Below are 19,179 nucleotides of genomic sequence, written 5' to 3' on the forward strand. Positions count from 1 at the left end.
CTTAACTTTTTATGGTTTTCATTTTGATATTGCCTTGTTAGAAGACTATTCTTAAACAAATTTAGCTGCATTCAGACTGTGCCTTTAGTTGTGAGTGATGTCATATTGCAATTTCTGGACACACAGAATAGACCTGCATCTTTTCTGACCTATTGCAAATCAAGTGCTTTTATTGGGCAAAGGTTTCTCAGAATTTATCTTGTTTAAACAAGATTCTGGGTCACAACCAGAATGTTCTGATAAATTCTGGTAATTTTTTTGGTGCTGTGTCTGTATGATAATATTTAAAATTTCTTGTACTGAGACAGTTAATAGTCTTTACCAGAGGAAACCTTTCTATTTGTGTAATATTTATTGATGTTAAACCCACATTACGTCAGCACAACAATCCAAAGTAATGATAATACATTTTTTTATAAATACAAATAAAAGGTGGCAAAATAATGCTAGTGAAGCTAAACAAAAAAGTCAATTAGCATGTCACAGTCGAGAAGAATTTGGCAAATGATATGACATACTTCCTCTAGAATAGAATCAGTTACTCCCAGATGACAGACTATGACGTTAATCTAGATTAACGATCCCCAAAACTGGTCATATCCTGCACCAGAATTGTACTACCATATGTGCTAATGTTTATTAGTCACTAAAACACAACACAAACTTTGTGTACTTACAAAGCAATACACGTATAGCAGTAATGCAGTATATGGTGTACACAATTACAGAATTAAAAAACCAAAACCCCTAAGTACAGGACTTCTGAATAACTGAACTGAGATAAAAGATTTCAAAACTTTTATTATAAATAATGGAAGATACCATATATGTGCTTCATATAAGGAATACAGTGTTTTCCTTTCATAGCAAAGTATTGTAGCTCGTACCATCACATGCTTGTTCTCCTTGTCAGGCCTAGTAATTCTTCCATCCTTCTCTCCCCTTCCTCTGAAATTCATTTGCTTCTACTTTAAAACTACCAAGTCACATCTGACTTAGGTTGGGCTCCAGTTCAGGTGGGTTTGCCTTGCTTTCTGAATGTAGCCTTCAGGCTTTTCACCTACGGCGCACAGACTCTACCCAGTAAAGAGCCTACAGGAAAATGACAGGAGAAGGAAAAAAAATCTACCAGAGACATGTGCTAAGTTAAGGGGGAAAAAAAGGCACAAATTTGATGTTGGTTTTGTCCGTCTTCATGTTCAACTTCCTCAGATCTGAAGGCTCTGTGGTGTATACTTGTCATTTAAATTCATATTGCAGTCTCAACCCATTTTTCACTTACTATACATTTCTAAAATCCTCAGGCACATCACACAAGCTTTAAACAGTCGAACATCCCACGCATACACTCCCTAGTTTCCAGCTCCCTTCAGAAATTCCAATTTGGGAATGGGAGCATTACAAGGTTACAGGCTGTGTTCAGGAAATCCACAGAGAGTTTCAGCCTCTGCCCTGACCCCCTCCCACTCCCTGCAGTAACCCACTGCAGTGGGTCATACTGACAGCATGTTTTCCCCATCTAGTTACCAATAGTTGTAGTTTGGAGGAGACTGTTATTGCATGTCAGCTCTTTGTTACCTTTAAGCTGTTAAGTTACTTATGCTCGACCTGTCTTGGCTGTGTGCTTGTAAGTAAGCCTCCTCCTGGATGGCAAAATCAAAAATAGAGAAGAACTTAAAACTGCAGTGTTGATGCTGCTGTACAGAATTGTCCACACTAACAGCATTTAAGGCAAAGTATTTTTTTTCCTTGTAGACTAGAAAGCAGTTTGCAGAGACACAGTATTTGCTTGTGTGTCTCTTTCTTGTCCCTTCCTGGTTTACTCTTACAATAATATTGCACTTGTTCACTGTAGCTATCAGAGTGCAGTGCTAGTTTAGAACTGTCAGCAACCACACATTCTGATTTTGTGATCGAACGGCCTCAAGTAAAACATCTTGCACCATTAAGGTTGTGTAACATCTACTTACTGCTTATGAAGGCATGTAGTGATAAACAGTGTTCTCGTCTGAAAAATCTGACTCTGATGTATTTTGGCCTTTATGAAAAGGGTTATTTGTAAGAGCTGAAGCAACTTAGGTATAAGGAATGGGTGAATGTGATTTGTTGTGCAATGTGTACAATTCCATTAATAATCTACCTATTCTAATTTGGTATAATGAATAAGAAATATATGCTTATTGTGTTTGTTGTTTATCTTTTGTACTTGAAGCTGTCTGCCTTTGCATAAAGTGACATAGGAGTATCATTGGTCAAGGCAGTGGCTTTCAGTGTTTCTGCTTTGAATGAAAATGATGGAAGTGGTGGTTGAATCTACAGGTCATCACTCTCTACCAAGCCAGACTGCATTGTCAGGTGGACTGGATTTGCTTCAGGCTGGAAAGCTGCTTTGATGTCTAGTCCTTGGTCACACAGTGCAGCGTATCTGCTGGCTGAGGGCCGCACCTTCTTTGGCTTGGTTGTCTGAGATGGTTGTTGCCACTGAGCTACAGATTTAAAAGGAAACAAAAAATGTTAGCCATCTTGAGCTGGACAACAAAGCGTGCCAGATCCAGCCTTTGTAAAGGAGATACTAACTTATGAGTAGCCAAAAACCACTGTATCAGAGGTGAGTTTGTTTCGTTTCTTGGTATAGTTTGTTTTAAACCTCAGCATCTAGTTTCACCTTCAAACACGGTATGTAAAAACAATAGTGCCCGTGTTTGTTACTTGGTATTTTTGGCATTGCTTCTACCTTTCCTCAAGTCACTGGGAAAGATTAACAGCAAGGGGGTTGTTTCTGTGCACTCGTATTCCAGTGACAGGCCTGTTCAAGGGTAATTTGTTGTATATAAAAGGAAAGAACCTGGATGCCACTGCCAGCCCTTGTATGCTGGAACATGCTGAGCCAGGTCTCCTCTTCACAAGTCCCATTACAACCCCACCACCACCAAAAACCATTCTTCACCATTCCTGTCTTTCCCCTCCCTCCCTTCCTTATTCTTGTTATGAAAACACTGGTAAGAGAAAAGATTCAGTGTGTGAGGGGCTGCTTTAGAACAAACTTGAGTAATTAAGCAGAAAGCCATAAAAACATCTACACTTCTGGTGGCTGTCATGTGTGTATTACAGACTGATGTACAAAGGAATAAAAAAGGTTAGGAAAGTGCTAGCAGAGCAATAGTAATAATGATCCACAGAAATAACATAAGCATGCTGTTATCTTTGTTAATTAGCTCTTCTTAATATACTAAGCAAAGACAGAAAGCATGCATGCTTGTTTTGCTTTAGGTATCTGGAAGATTCTGAAATATACTTTGACAGAGCATTTGTTGTCTTGATGTGGATCGTTATTATTGAGGAGAAACTATAAACAAAAGAAAGAGAGACCAAGGTAAACCATTCTGTGAACAAACTGAAACTTACACAACTGTTGCTTTTAGGGTAGCTACTGTGATCACAAAGAGTGAAGTCACTTACTATAAACATCCAACCTGGCAGTGCATGACACAATCCCAGCCTCATTCTTAGCTGAACATGTGTACCAGCCGGCATCCTCCTTTGTAGCTCCCTGAATAAGCAGGCAAATGTAGCCATAGTTATCCTGGTGCATGCTAAACAAAAGAAAATGAGAAAATTAGTACTTAAATTGCATACAAGTTTAGACTACTTTTAAATGTCATTATAAACTGACCCAGTCCTAGTTACAGATTAAATATTGTCCACTTTAAATTAATGTGAAACTTTGTCTGGAATTAGCAAGTGGTTGACAGTTTGGCAGCTTAATATCCCGCACTGAAGACTAAGAAGCAAAGATGCATAAAGTAACTTCTCTCTCACAATCACAGATTAAGATATCCAGAAATCTAATTTAAGTCATAGGGACACCAGAACTTTTTGGGAAGAGGATAAAAAAACCTCAAGGAATGAGGTACTGAAATGCTCTCAGTTATTCAGAAAGACAGCAATAACTTAACTAGTGTTCCATCAGGAATTAATTCCTTTTCTTGAAATGTGTCATCAGTTTGCTTTTAAAAATTCCTACAAATGTTACTAATATTGAAGACAAGTTTATAGATCTCAATATAACATACTGAATCTTAGTTGCTTAGCTCCGCAACAGTTAGGAATCAAGGTTTCTGCTGTGAAGCAGACAGCCTTTCTTAGGAGCCTAGGTTTTCACTAGGACATTACTAGAAGTCTTAGTTCTAGAAGATAAAAACTACTTCTCCACTTGCTTAAAGTGAAAAGATAGGTGTTTAATTCCAAGGATGGAAAAGAGAACTAACATTTTAATTCCAGCTCGGCCACCAAGCTGGCTGCAAGTCTGAGTATATGTCATAAATTATTACAATATCCAGGTTAATGTTTATGAGACGCTCTTCACAGAGCGTTCTTACGGCCTTCTAGGTTTTCATTTGTTTTACAGGATAGGTCACCATTGGAGTTTTAGATGGGGAGATGGTTCTAAGGCAGTCTCACCTCACTCGGTCAGTGTTGTATGTGAGTGACTCATTCTCCTTCTTCCAAAATATCTGAGGAGACGGCTCCCCCGAGATCCGGCACTCCAGCCGCACTGGGAATCCCTCAGTCACACCCGTGTTCTGTAGCTTCTCTATAAACACAGGTGCTTTGTGTACTTCCTTAGCTGTGAAAACAAAGATGGTGTCATGTTGACATTAGTCTGTGACAGTGCAGCTCTTCTTACAGCACCATGCTAAAACCAATAATGAAAGATCTAAGTGGCACGAAACCAAAGTGTTGTCTTCATTAATCACAAAGTCCAGTCCTGGTTCATCTGAAGGAAACAGTCAGATCAGGATTGTAACAGGGGAAAAGTGAGCACTAACAGAGCTGAGTGGTTCCCTCCTTCCCCAAAACGTTGAAATATGGAGTGTGAAGATCAGATAAACTGGCTGCTCTCTGCTTGTTAAGCAGTTCTCCTCCATACTCCCTAGAGGGATAGCTTTTAATTGTATGAAGGACTGCTCTACCTGAAGGCTGGAATGGCATCAGTCTAATATGCTGTGAAACACACAAGTCATATGGTACTGGTAGATATGGGTCTGCACAAATTGCTTTTAAAAACCCATTCATGCAAATAGCCTGCCTTGTCATCCCTGCTGTGCCTCAGGACAGCAGACCTCTTAACTGTGTGCCCAGGGCTTATGTGGCTGTCAGCTTATGCCACTACATAATATAAACTCTATCACATATAAATGTAACTTCTGTTACTAACAGGTTTCCTTTTCTTGGCCCAGTACCCCTCAGCCATGTCGCTTGACAGCACTTACACTGTCTTGTGTGGTGTTACCCTTACAGTTCTCGGGGTGGAAGCTTAGTGTGAAGATGTTACCTGCAACAATGAGCTCCAGGCTGAATGTGTTCTCACCAGCCCGATTGCTGGCGATGCATGTGTAGATTCCCGCATCTCTGGCTGTGACGGGCTCTATGATCAAGGAGTGCACACCATTCTCACGCACCAGCATTTTGTGAGAACTATCAGGGCGAATTGGTCTTCCATTCAGTTGCCAGCTTAAATCTGGAGTCGGTAATCCACTAACCTTAAGTGTGAACAGAATAATGGGAATTGGTCTTAGCCATACAAAACACTGGAGGAGTCCTGACTTGTTACATCAGAGAGGTTTGGGTTGGTTTGCTACTGCAGGTGTACCACAAGATTTAAAGATCTTTGCCTCAGTTGTATTCATTTACCTTCTGGCCAACTCCCTGAATTCCATGATGTCTTATGGGCGTGACTAAAAAAAGATCAGTGTTTAGATATGCTAGTAGCTAAATAATACTACATTGCAAAACAAAAGGCAGGGTGACACCTTTTGTCTTTTTTATTGCTTGCTCTTCAGGTGGAATGAGAAGATACTCCTTTCTTGATTAACTTCTGGGGGAGAGCTTACAGACAAAAAGATGCTAGCTGACTAACTATTGAAGTTCCATTCCACTTAGGTGTAACCCAGTGACAGCACCCTCTGCCCTGGTTAATGCTTGGTCTGTGTGAACAAGTTGTGTGCTTTTGGAAGCTGTGCCATTTGCTGTGGGTACTGTATGAAAGCAAACAACTTCTCACAAATAGATCAGCAGAAAGTACACAGAGTCATCCAAGCCTGAATTAATTCTGTTCAGCAAAGCCATAAATCAAGGTTATATTGTTTGAAACTTTAACGGAGGATCAAAACTCAAAAGGTCTTAAAACAGAGAAGTGCATTGTCCTTGTGGTGTGTGCTGCTTCCCTCCACACCCCTGCATATCTGAAACCTGAAAATCAGTTTTCTATGAGCTGTAAGATTTGCCTAGTCAGGCAGACTTTTATTGTCCACTTACTCATAAGCAGTGAGACCAATTGACCTACCAACAGCTGCTGAAACTGCCAGTAAGCAAAATAGCTTTAAAAAAGAATTAACTGAGGTTTTGAGTCGGGTACCATTCCCAAAAGGTCCCCACTACCCTCTGTGTGGTACTTGCCTTGCAATCCATTCTGCACAGTTTTCCTTCTTGAACAGTCAGGTCTCCGGGAGCCTGCAGAAAATGAGGCCGGAAGAATCGTTCCTGAATGGGTTCATTTTCATCACCACTGTCCCTTGATCGAGATCGTGGTCTTAAAATAACATAAAATAAAGGTAAATTAATTCTTTTTTCCTCTGCTAAATCAGAAGAACCAAAATCACTTACTTACAAGATTGCTTTGAATTTTAATTCACTCCTTTGACCCATACCATAATCAGTCTTTATTTACACATATATGCTGAGCGCTTGGCTCAGACCAAGTTAATTATGACACAGTAATTAACTACTTTCATTTAACTCACATGTTATGGCAAAATATGATCTAGAAGACAGTCTTGCTACAGAATAATTGCTTGTAGCAATCATTTATACATGGTAGTATTTTTGTTTAGTTAGTCCTTAAATAACTGAAATACAAATAAAGTCAGTAGGCCTTAGCATAAAGCTCAGTTCCTCATTTCTAGTGTCCTGTGTATGTAATCCCTTCACTGTTGCTGATGACACCACCAAGTGTGTGTGTAGTTCATTAATTATATTTACCTTTCAGGAAAAAAATAGCATCTAAAAGCTATCTCATCTCAACTGAGGAGAGACATCTCACAACAGACTATTTTTCACCATCTCGTGTTCTGCACTGCCAAAGACCATAGAGAAAAGTCTGGGGATTAAAGTGCTGTGGGTATTTATTCCTCATTTCGCAGTTTTTTGTTTGAGATAGTGTTGGACACTTTCAAAGCCACTAAACTGTGGTGTCAAAACAATGAGAATTTCATTTGTGAGCAACAGGGGAAAAAAGCTTCAGTCACTAAATTGTTCTTTACAAAAGTACTGTGAAAAGTTCAACAAAAAAGAAGAAGAAGGGAGAATAACTTCTGTCCCCAGAAACAGCATCAATCACCTTAAACCTCCAGGATATCATTTAATCCGTTGCACTGGCTGTTCTTGCCTATTAATTTAATCTATTAAATCTTTTTCTGAGTGGTTCCTCATTTAACTGGATTTTTCCCCAGCTGAAATCAGCATTATTCCACTTGTGTGATTTGGTAATCCAAGACTTGGAACTGAAACAGAATTTGAGATCAGTTTTTGTCCTTGCCTGATCAGCTCCAGTGGGTCCCATTCTGGAGCCAGCTGCTGCCTGCAGTGACATCCTGTTGCAGTGAAGAGGGGCTATTCAAGTGTCCTCCAGAGTAATTTATATCAGTGACACTGTACAGTGAAATTGTCTTTTGTGAATCTCATTTTCCATTACCTTTTGCCAGTGTTTCTGTGTCTGCAGGATACATGCTGCAGTATACGTGGCTATACTGTGTTTTACACTGCCCAGGGGCATTTCTTTAGGTTAAAATAATTCAGAACAAAAAAAACCTCAAACCTCCCAACAGTTACATCTGGAAAACAAGATGCTGTACTACTGTACAGCAGACAAACACTCCAGCTGCACACTGAAGGGAAGTATAGCTAAGAGTTGCCCGAATCTGGTGTATTTTGTCCTTCTCTGTTGTTGCCCTCTGTTACTGCTCTGTTCGTCTCTATAAAACATGTTTATCTGTATTATCATCTGTCATAAAGAGATAATTTTTAGTGATCATCACAGGCTTTCCATAGCTATAGGTAAAGGCAAATGTGTGCATCTGGGAAATCTATCCCATACTGCTTATCAACATAGAATGGATACCAAACTGGACAACAACTGACGATTTGCACATGCTGAAAGCTTGTGTAACTCTTGAAGTGCCCCGTCCAGGTCTGGAGTAGTTAGTATTTTTTTTCTACTTGAACATGTCTAAAGCTACTTCAGTAGCTGCTGTGTTACAGCTCATGAGCAAGACTAAGCTCTAGTTGGCAAATTCCTAACCCATTCTGCAGACATCCATGCCTTGTGTGCATGTAGGTGGCGTAGAGACGGAAGGAAGCAGAAAAAAACTGTGCTTCTGTCTTTTGGTACTTAAGACCACATAGAAGCAATGGATCTGGGCAAGTGAGTTCTACACAGTGTGGGCAACCCACAGAAAATTTGTCTTCATAGTGCTCATGTGCATCCTGCTTAGGTACTCCTGATAAAGCACCAATGAAGTACAAGTAACCGGTGCAAGGCTGAGCCAGACAGGTCAGCTAGCACCACAGAAGTGTGAAAGCCCATCTGAAAGCCACCACCTCACTGCTACAGGTCCATGGAAAGGCAGCTCTGATCAAAACGGGGGAGAAATTACAGAGTTTGTGGGTTTTTTGATAGCATGTTTTTGAATTGTGCAAACTGAGTCTTCAAATCGCACAAGTGAAAGGCAACCTCAGTCAGCAAGCTGTTCAGAGTCAGAAGTAAGTGATGTGTTTCTTTTCACCTCTTTGTAAATTTGCTTCTGGAATTGCAGACTTACTTTTTAAGCCTCTTTACCTTGAGAGGTGAAACTAAGGTTATTTGAATTGTAAAACATTTTGTGGTTTTCAAGAAACAACAAAATGAGTAGAGCCAAGTACTTCAGGTGTCTAGGAATGACAAATTGCAGGAGCCTGGAATACCCTTGGATTAGCTGCGTGTTCTTCAGAGCTGTGATGTGGGCATCAAATTGCAGGAACTAGTTTCAGCAATACTGATATCATGTACTAAATGTGGCCAGGGGAGACTCTGTGGGCTGCTGTGGTGCAATGCACCAGGAATGTGAGTGAGTGAGAAGCTGGGGAAGACTGACTGACCATGTGATAATGATCACTAATTTGGGGTAGAGAGTAAGCTCAATTTAATCCTCTATTTGAGAACAGGGGCAATAGGACTATTTCTTTTTAAAATCTTCCCTAAATCTTACGCATTTTAAAATGACTTATGTGGGGCTCTGGCTGCAGTGCACCACATGAGAGCTACAACACTGAGTGCCATCGTACCTAAGGGGTTGACCCACAGCTTAGTACACATCAGACAGCTCAAAAGCTCCATCCCTCTGGACAAAGTAATGCTAAGAAGGTGCTGTTTGCAAGCTAAGCACATTTCAGAAAAATACATCAAAAATGGAATAACAACTACAAAGAGTGCTTTGAAATGTCCATGACGTGGTGAAGATGACAAAACCCAGAGTTCTGCCAGAACACATTCTGTGAGAGATTAAAAGTACTTCAGGAAAAAGCCTGTCAACGGCGTAACAAGCCATAAAGTTCATTAAGCTAATAATTACACTTGTAAAAAAACCCCAACACTTGTTGCTCTCAAGCAGAAAAGCTGATAGAAATCACACTGTAAAGCCCAGGAGTGTCGCTTATGAAAAGTACCCAGAGATGCACGTGACAAATCCCACAGCTCAAGGGGAGTGCAACAGCATGGTCCATTACAGGCAAACAGCCAGTGCTGGGGGCTGTCCTGGGGGGTGCTTTACCTCATGGCCCCACTGTCCTTGTGGACACTGGGTGGTGGGAGGAGTGGGAAACATCCGCTAAGCAGAAGTGTGCTAAATGCTGAGCAGAAATGAGACCATCTGTAAGTAAAGGTATCTCCACATGTGGTAATTTTACAGGAAACAAGAATCCCCAATAATTACCCTACTTTTAATTAAACTGTTATATGTATTAAATTAAACTACTATATGTAAATCTCTTATTTATAATTGGTTACTCTACTGGACCCCCTGCCATAGCAATAGTATTATCTGCCTGAAGATAAAGTACTGGCCATAAGCAGCCTTAGACTTCGACTGCATTTGTAGAGATTGAAAAAAAAAAGCCTCCTCCATTACTACCCAAAGGCTCTGGCCACTGCAGAGACAGAGACACACGTTTTATCCTTCAGAAAGGTGCAGAAGTGTCTCTCTTCATACGCATGCTCCTTTCTCCCATGCCCATTTTTAAAGATGTTTCCCCTTTTTCACCCTGTGCACACTGATTCATTCAGTTAGAACCTGACTCTTTATGACAGCTTTTCCCTTCAGGGACTAGCAGAGACTTTTCATTTTGCACCATTATTTCTCTACTGGGCAGGACATGCTGGATAGATCCAGCTTTTCTGGGCTGCTCTCAGTGCAGCAATAGCAGGACAGCCCTCTCTATGAGCATTCTGGGCTTTGGGCTTAACAGGCCAAAACATGAAATGGGAAGGTGGTAGGATGCCTCAGTGAGGCACTAGGAAATGCGTTTGGGGCTGTGGGAAGCCCAGTTTGTTCTGTGCAGGAATAACACCAGTCTTTTAAACAACCAACCTTGCTTCCTAGTTGCCTAGTTATTGGAAGAGGGGGAAGAGAGCCTGGTTTGCATGCAGCAGTGCTACATACAGTTCATACTACCACCATGCTAATTGTTACAGACTCATTCTGTTACGGCACACTGACTGTGTAATTACACCTACTCTGTGTATTGCAGTTAGGCAGTACTGAGATTCTGTGGCCGCTGTGACCCGTAAGTGAAACACACCTTATCAGGGCAGAATCTGGAACTCGAGCCCTCAAACTCCCCTGAAAGCAGTTCTGTTTGGTACCCAAAATGAAATGCTTTTTTTTTTGTTCTTCAGTGTCTAAGCTGTGCTAAATAGCCTCATAAATGCTTTGGGTACTGAAAAAAAAAGTATTTGAAGTGAGAATTCCCTTATATGGTCCAAAACCATAAACCAAAGTTTCATATATGAATAACTGTAAACTCACCAAAGATAAGTTTAATTCTTCATTTCTGACTCAGAATTCCTTATAAGAACCTGAACTGAAATCCTAAAATATTTCTAATGTAAATCTAATAAACTTCCTTGCATGCAGTTATTTCTGCTGGTTCTTTCAATGAAGACTTACTAAAACCTGATGAAAGCAGAGGTTCCTGGTAGAGTCCTAGTCAGGAGATGTTTTAAAAACCCCTGTAAGTTACAAGGTCTTTCCTAACAGCTGATGGTACAATTTGCAAGGAGGGGCTATCAGTGAACATCACAAAGATACGAGGAGGAGACAGTGAAAATTCAAGATGCATAAACATCATGTCATTCCAGAGGTTGCCTGTGCAAGCTCTGCAGAGATTTTAAGACAGCAGAGGTCACATTTTCTTCCTGAACGCCATACTTTTAACTTACCTTCTTCCTTCACATTCTTTATCTTACCATAATAATTTTGCAAAAGGTTATTATTAAAAGAAAGAAAGAGAAAGGTGTCAAATACCTTCTCATATGTGGCTGACCAGAAGGTGACCATGGACTGCGGCCTCTTTGATTTACAGCTTGAACCATCAGCCTGCCTGTGCAACTTACTCTGCCCTGTTACAGTGATGGAGAGAACGAACATGAGAAGACTTAAAACATGAATTATTAATAAATGTTCAACCTGATCCCATCTTTTCTGCCCACCTGTTACAGAGTCTGTATTACAGTCTCTTCTTTCAAAGGGTCACTGACAAATGTTAGTCAGGACACCTTCTGATGTTAAACTATTATCAGCTTTCAATCTAACCCAGAACAGACTGGAACAATGGTGAATGTAACAGAGTCCTGGTACAGTGTTCCACCTGGAAGTTTTTCTTGTAAAAGGATGGTTGGTATCTGGGGCAACAGTGTCCTTAAAAGAGCTGTTGCTGTGGTTTGGAAGTTTCTCTGTGTACAGCAAGTGGACAGAAAGACAAAAAGCACAAGGTAGTGAAAATAACAACACTTGGTAAGTGCTGGCGGGTAGTGACAGAGCTGCTGTCTCCAGAGTGGATGGATCCACTTGATCGTGCAGGGCCACAGCTCAGAAAGCCCCACAAATGGAAAACCCAAAGGAACTGTATGAGTATGTAAAGCGCCCTCTCTATAGCGTGAACCTGGCTTAGGGGCAGGAATCACACAGTAGCACATGCTGCGATAGTGGATGCTGGAGACAGTTCAGCTGTCTCAGGTTATTTTCAGTGAATGATAACTAGAGCATGGGCTCTGTGGTATTCTGTCCCCTTTTTTGATTTATTTTGGTTTTTAGAAGACAGCTTGTCCGTCAACAAGCACTGATGGTAACAAAGTTGGGATGGGTCTAACTGACGCCCCAACTGCTGACATCCAGGGCTCTGAGTATTCACCGTGTAAGGGGTAAAAGCATCTGGTGGTATTAATAAATACACGCAATGGATGCAAATACCGAAGCTATGTATAAAAAAACTACTGTAGTAAAAGTCTATATACTTTTATTTAGCAATGTAATGATTTTAGTAACTTCTGAAGAATAGTAGTTTTAACTAGCTGGTTGGTAAATGTACTGGAGATGTATGTCTGTCTCCGTCCCTGGGCTGGTAGCCGTAAGGCAACAGCCACATCAGCTTTGCAGTGTGCTCCACTCCAAGCTGTGAGCTCTGCACTCGAGTCTGTCAGCGTAAAGGGTGACAAGTATTTTTGTTGCAGGAGTTGAGGGGTCGCAGATCACTGTGCATTAACAACTGGCCAGAGCCCAACAAAAACCAATTTCACTGCGGTCACAACTGGCATACAAATGGCAGTGACCTTTGTGTTACTGCTGGGCTGTTAGAAATGAAGTCTCTGTGTCCTGTTTTCATTCCCATGACCCAGTTAGTCCACAAGAAAAATCCTTGCCTTAAAATAAGCCATTGTGCATGATCTGTGGCAGTTTCTAAGCAAAAGGTTTTTTTTTTATTTTGCAAGACCATTGAAGACATCCAGAACAAATCTATTCCTATTTTAGGCTCCACTGCATATTAACCTTTTTCTGGCAGGTGATGAACACACGTTTTGAGGATAATTACTGCATATCTCAATATACAAAGGCATCACAAATGAAAACAAAAAGGACAGTAAGGAATTTGGATAGGGAACAATGAGTAGGAAACATGATTCTTTGAAAAGTCATGGGATAAATGGGAAGGAAACAAAGTGGGAAGTAATTTGCCTAGAAAGCAAGGAAAACCTGGACTGAGATCTGCGGATGTGTAGTGCACAGAAGAGGAGAGAATGGGATGAAAAGAAAGAAGGTGTAAACAGGATTTGACTGGAGCCCATCCAGTCCCTGGGAAGCTAGCAGTTAAGGGACGTCTCTGGTAACTAATGGCCCAGGCCAGGGTTTATGTTTGTCCAGGCCTGGGGGTCTGTTTGCTCTGGATGAGGTTATATGGCAAATTTTACTGCAAAACCCCGTGGTGTGCAAGAACCTGAATTCCACATTGCAGCACTTTATGTCACAGGCAATGGTGCCTACTGTGTTCACTGCCACAGACAATCCCCAAGGTCTGCCGACGAGCCATTTTGCAAAGTTAAGTCCTGTTGGACTAGTCCAGACAGTGAGGTGGCATAAACTGGCACAGCTTTAAGGAACTGAATCCTTTGCTTTAACAAAAATCAATTTCTATCTGTTAAGAATATGTCTTTTTGCTTTGTAGTTTGGTGGCTCCTATAGTAACAACCAAATCACAGCAACAGCCTAGCGAGTATCTGCCGGTGCATCAGAACTCTGATTTAGGCTCTCCTATATTTACATATTTCACTTTTCCTTAGGAAAGGTTGCCAAATTTGCCTAAGTTTGTGATAGCTCTGAGAGGTGGACAACTTTCCATTAGAATTGAGAAGGCCATGCCAAACTTATTTCCACTCAGGATGACTTAAAAGAATTGGAATCCAAATCTTTGAGTATGAAAGGCGAGTACATTAGCTCATAACCCTTCTTTGCCTCCATTGTACTGTTAAATGCATAGTAAAAGCAAGCAAATAGTAGAAGAGATAAGTAAGTTTGCCTGGGAATTACACTGTAAAGAAAGAACAGAATGGGCTTGGTGAAGCAGACAGATGTTTTGTTTAGGGGAGCCAGAGGAGAACACTTCTGGTTCTTCTCCAAAGGGGCGGAAAAGCAGATGCAGGATTTTGTCATTTAACAAGAGTGCTTTTTCAATCCCCAACCTAGGAACAACACAAACCCAGCTCATTTTATTACATCCAAAACCCCAAGAACAAAGTAGTGTCGTCAGTGACCAGAATCAATTACCTAAATCAGTGTTGTGCCACCGAATGAGCTTTATCCAGAGTAACAAATGCCAAAAGGAGGCTCTACCTACTCAGGGGCAGAGGACAGTGCCCGAACACAAAGGCAGTTTATTCACCAAGTTCTCCAAGGTTTGGGTTCACACTGTAAAACTTACAGGAAGATGAACAGGATTCATTTTTTACCTTGAGCATGTGAATATTTATCTAACAATTTAAAACCTCCTGTGAATTTCCACTATTTAAATGGTATCAATTGTTCTAACACAATGGTCATCTGTAAGAGCTCCCAGCTTGAAAATTCCCTTGGCCATATGCATTTCTTCATTTCTGTTATTTGTATATGCATGAACAACATTTAAACTACCTAGATTTACGCAGTTTGTAGCATCCAGCCTCAAGCTGGGGTTTGTGGATCACCTGCGTGCACAACCCCATAGGTTTTCAAGCACGCTGCAGTGTGAATAGGACTGACAGTAAAAGAGCAAGGCAAAATGGCAGTGTCATGCTAAGTATCCTAGCAACAGTCATAACAGAGCACAACACTCCTGTTTAGATTAAACTGTCTCAGAGATACAGTTTATTATTTTACAGTGTGATTCTACTTGCAAGCCTGATCTTGGCAAGATGTTTGCTGCTACAGAAGAAAGTCATTCATTACATCCCTAACGTTACATTCCTGCCTTGGTTTCTCACTTGCAAATCTTCCCCCTCAACTTGATGTGCTGTAGGAAAAGCAGATTGAAAGTTACTTCACTAGGATGCCTGAACTGGAAGTATAGCCATTCCCAGCACACCTGGGGGTTCCTGTTGAAGACCTCAGCTCTTGCACTGGGTCTGCAAAGAACAAATAGTATTACAAACCCAGTAACGTTCCGTGTTTCAGGAAAATACTGTTTAAGACTCTGAGGTCAACACAGGAGACCTCCCTGCTCCATAATAAGTGCTAGAGTGTTTTGCCTTACAGAATTACAATCACTGCCTAAAGTAAACATGTTAAGGTGTATTACGCTCCCACTTGCTTCCAAAAGTTGGCCTCAGCTGGTGAGTAGTGTTAACAGAAGAAAAATGAAATTGCTGGATTAGGTTACTTGTGCTGGTAAACTGGATTTTTTTCTCCCCTTATAGTACATATGCTATCCATGCTCAGTTAGGCTTCAGAGATGTTATCAGCTGAAACAAATGGTGGAAACCCAGCACCCCTCCCCTCTGAAACCTCAAACCATAGGAAAAAGCCTGCTGTTGAGTTGCTAATCTCTTGGAGATAGAAAGGTCCCACCCTACTGATGCAAGATGAAAACAGAAATTTAACTTATATACATACTTTATGGTGACTTCATCATTTTAATTAAACCATGCATATGTAAGATGAGATCGTTTTCTGAAGATTTATGTCCAGAAGCCTGTTTGCTCTGAAGCCAAACCTTCATTTACCTGGGGGTTAGCAGCCATAATGGTGTAATTCCCATCATCATCCAGGGTGGAGGCTGCAGTATGCAGTGAGCAAGTTCCATCAGGTTCTCTTTGAATTCGGTAGTGATCACTTCGTTTAGAAATTTGCTTCCCGTCTTTAAACCAATAAATCTGCAGGAGAAAACAAGGCCTGGCTGATAAGGGTGGGTGCTCATTGTCATCATTTCTCAATTAATAGTGCTAACGAATCTGACCTGCTGACAACTGCCCCAGTAAACATGGAAAGCAAACCGGTTTGATCGACAGTAGAAGTGCAGAACCACACTCCATGAATCACTTTCACTAAAAGACAAGTTACAGATCAGCAATGGTTCAAAGAAAAGGACACAGCATGAACATTTACGAAAGAACCATACAGGTGCATAAGGGCCGTGGCCATCCCCATGACAGGACAGCCACTGAACATTTCAAGAGCTGAAAATAAGTGTCATGACTAAGAAAAGCTCTATTTCAGAGAAGAGGACTCAGTTTAAGGTTTTATTTCACTTAAATCTATGAAGTTGCAGAAAGAACCTAAGAATGATATTGTGCTCTTTTCAGAAAATAAAAATGTAATTATGGAAATAATTAATTCAGTGCTGAATAAAATGGAAGTCATGATCTCACTGTTGAAACACCAGTTGTGTCTCGCATCCATTACACTGACAGGACCAAAAATCCAGGAGGGTTTCAGCAGCTTGTGCTGGCAGTGAGCAGCTCAGTGTATGCATGGGCCAGCTCAGTGTAATGACATGACTAAGACCAAGAGGTCACCACAGTGTGACAGACATCTATAGAAATGGACAGCTTTACAAGATCATGGGAAATACTTCAAAGCAAGTCTGCGCACAGATAGCCATTAAGAATTAATTGTACGCCAACACCCATAGAGTTCCAAGTTGTACGGAACAGTTACATTATCTATCAAACAGAGGCCTTTTCCATTAGTTTTCATACATAAATTTAGTCTCTGGCTGACCCAAGATCTACTTGCATTGAGCCAAAGAAAATGATGTATGCAGAATAATATCTTACAGTAATCCATGAATTACACAAAAAAATATGTATCTCTTTTTAATGCCTCAAAGTTTAGGATTTGGTTTGTTTGGGTTTTTTTTGCTACATTTTAAAAATAATATAAACCTCCAAACTGAAATCTGCTGAAATCAAAAGAAAAACGTGGTGTGTGCAGGAAAACACACAGAGGAATATATGAAAAATGTTCTACTGGGAAAGCTGTTGTCAGCTCCCCAAACCCATATTTAAGGAGAACATTATTTACTTGCCATTTCTGAAGCTTGTATTATGCTGTAACATCAGTGGTGTTCAGCACTTCCTAGGTCAATTGTGCAGATACATGATTTTCACAAGGTTAACTTGTACAAAGTATAACAACTGGATCTGTCCTGTTGGCATGACTGCAGGGACTAGCACAAGGAAAACACACACATTTTCCTCAGTCTAGTTCTTGAAATGGGAATTTAGGTCTTACAGTAGGGGAAAGAGTGCCAGCTTTCTAGTCAAAATGAAGTGACAAAGCAAAGCACAGCTCCTGATAGCATTTAACACACCAGGTTCTCCACACATGCCAACGTTTCAAAGCTAACTTCACTCGCTTGTCAGGGGAAGTTAAGGGTATACTTTTAAATTTCACAAAAAGACAAGGGGGAATGTTTTGGAGGGAAGGAGTGGAAATTGCCCTTAAAAATTAATTACCATTTATGGTTTTTATATTAACAAGCATTATGTGTAACTAGAAATGATTTCATTTCCTCAATAGCTGGTTATACTTGTTTCCCATTTTGTCTGTCAGCAACCTTGCAGAGACTCTGTGGTGCTAACAAAAGATTTAGTCATGTCTTCTCATCTGCTGACAGAGCACTTACTGGAGATGCGAAAGATATTTGATCACTTATACACACATGCTAATGGGCGCTAGAAACAACATAGCTGCAAAAAATGAGTTTTAACTTGCATGCCTTACCTGTGTCATAATGTTGCTTGGAAATCTACTGCATTAAGTAGTAATTATTCAATAACAATGCACTTAGAAATATCAGGATGTATGCCAGGAATCATTATATGGAAATACATGCAAATATTAACTGAACCAGCTATCCAAACATTATGCACATGTTGTACAATACCTATTTCCACTATGCTTAAAAGCATTGGCATCACCAGATTTTACTTATGAGCAGTAAATTCTTACTATTACCTTTATCTGATGTGGAGTTAATAAGTAAAACACTACCACTGCTGGAGACAATGGCCCTTGCAGTGAAGTATTTTCTTCCTAGGATATCTTTGAATAAATGTACCATTAAGCTACGTAAGCACTGCACACTGCATCTGGATTGCTTTTATTTGCACCAGATTTTTAGAAACCAGCATGCAATGACTAGAAATACAATGGATACAGAGGACAAAAGGGTTGTGAGAGTTAAACTCAGCCATGTGAAGAGTGAGCAGTATGAGCTTTATGCAACATTCATATCTCTATTAACCTTTTGTATGAAATTGTCCTAATTCTGAAGGGAAATAGCCCTTAAAAACAAGAATTCCAGAATCCCTCCTGTATCACCACGGGTTCTCATTTTAGTGAGAAAATAGTTTTACATTACACTGAAGGCTATAACAAAAGTAGACCCAGATTTTAAAAGTCACATTTATGAAGACAGAACTTGCACATCAGTATTCAATTTACATGGCATGTTCAGGGGAAAAAACAATCAAGGCAATAACCCTGCTTAGAAAAAATCCCTTGTAATGAATGCCAGATTTTAGAAACACTACAGCCCTTCCCAAAGCCGTTCCTTGGCAGAGCCGACAGAACACTTAGAAGGGAGGAGCTTCAAGTTAGTAAATTATTTCCAGCTTCTCATTTGCCAAAGAAAAGAATTTATTCAGGGGCAACACTTCCAGCTTCAACAAATGACAGCAGAAGGGCAGCCCTCAGCCATCGACTGTTGCAAAATTGCTATCTTGGCATGCTCCAGCAGATGAGGAGGAGATGGAGCCTTTGACATTTGCAAAGCCCAGCTAACAAGTAGCCATCCAACAGGACTGAAATTGGTTCCATCCCAAACAACTTAACAAATCGCACAAAGCATCTGCAAGTGGATGGAATAAAGGGTCACAGGCCCAGGTGCAAAAGCAAATCACTTGTTAATATGTGTGCTTTCACGATGCAGAAAACCAGAACATCTTCTCTAAAGCAGACTGCATCCACATCAGATACTCCTATAATGCTGTGCTTTAGGGGAAGTACTAACATCATTGTTTCTTTGCTGTGCAATCCCTAACCCCGAAACAAGGCA

General features: G+C 40.6%; 2 protein-coding genes across 4 annotated transcripts in view; one reads left to right on the forward strand and one right to left on the reverse strand.

Moving 5' to 3' along the window:
• Positions 1–9,837, forward strand: part of NEK1 (NIMA related kinase 1) — a 180,611-nt gene extending 170,774 nt beyond the window's left edge. The window contains exon 29 of the mRNA XM_061475237.1: positions 9,343–9,837. Coding sequence (XP_061331221.1) covers positions 9,343–9,385 — 43 coding nt within the window. The 3' untranslated portion in view covers positions 9,386–9,837. The remainder of the gene's footprint in view (positions 1–9,342) is intronic.
• PALLD (palladin, cytoskeletal associated protein) overlaps positions 333–19,179 on the reverse strand; it is a 194,792-nt gene continuing 175,945 nt past the window's right edge. For all 3 annotated transcript variants that reach the window (XM_061475141.1, XM_061475152.1, XM_061475161.1), the window contains 7 exons: positions 15,842–15,991; positions 11,619–11,713; positions 6,460–6,592; positions 5,336–5,543; positions 4,462–4,627; positions 3,460–3,593; positions 333–2,486 (listed from right to left, as the gene is read on the reverse strand). In XM_061475141.1, coding sequence (XP_061331125.1) covers positions 2,314–2,486; positions 3,460–3,593; positions 4,462–4,627; positions 5,336–5,543; positions 6,460–6,592; positions 11,619–11,713; positions 15,842–15,991 — 1,059 coding nt within the window. In that variant the 3' untranslated portion in view covers positions 333–2,313. The remainder of the gene's footprint in view (positions 2,487–3,459; positions 3,594–4,461; positions 4,628–5,335; positions 5,544–6,459; positions 6,593–11,618; positions 11,714–15,841; positions 15,992–19,179) is intronic.

The sequence above is a fragment of the Pezoporus flaviventris genome, unplaced genomic scaffold (genome assembly GCF_033815535.1).
Source record: "Pezoporus flaviventris isolate CSIRO_AGI_PZ_B2104156 unplaced genomic scaffold, CSIRO_AGI_Pfla_v1 ptg000002l, whole genome shotgun sequence".
NCBI lineage: Eukaryota > Metazoa > Chordata > Aves > Psittaciformes > Psittacidae > Pezoporus > Pezoporus flaviventris.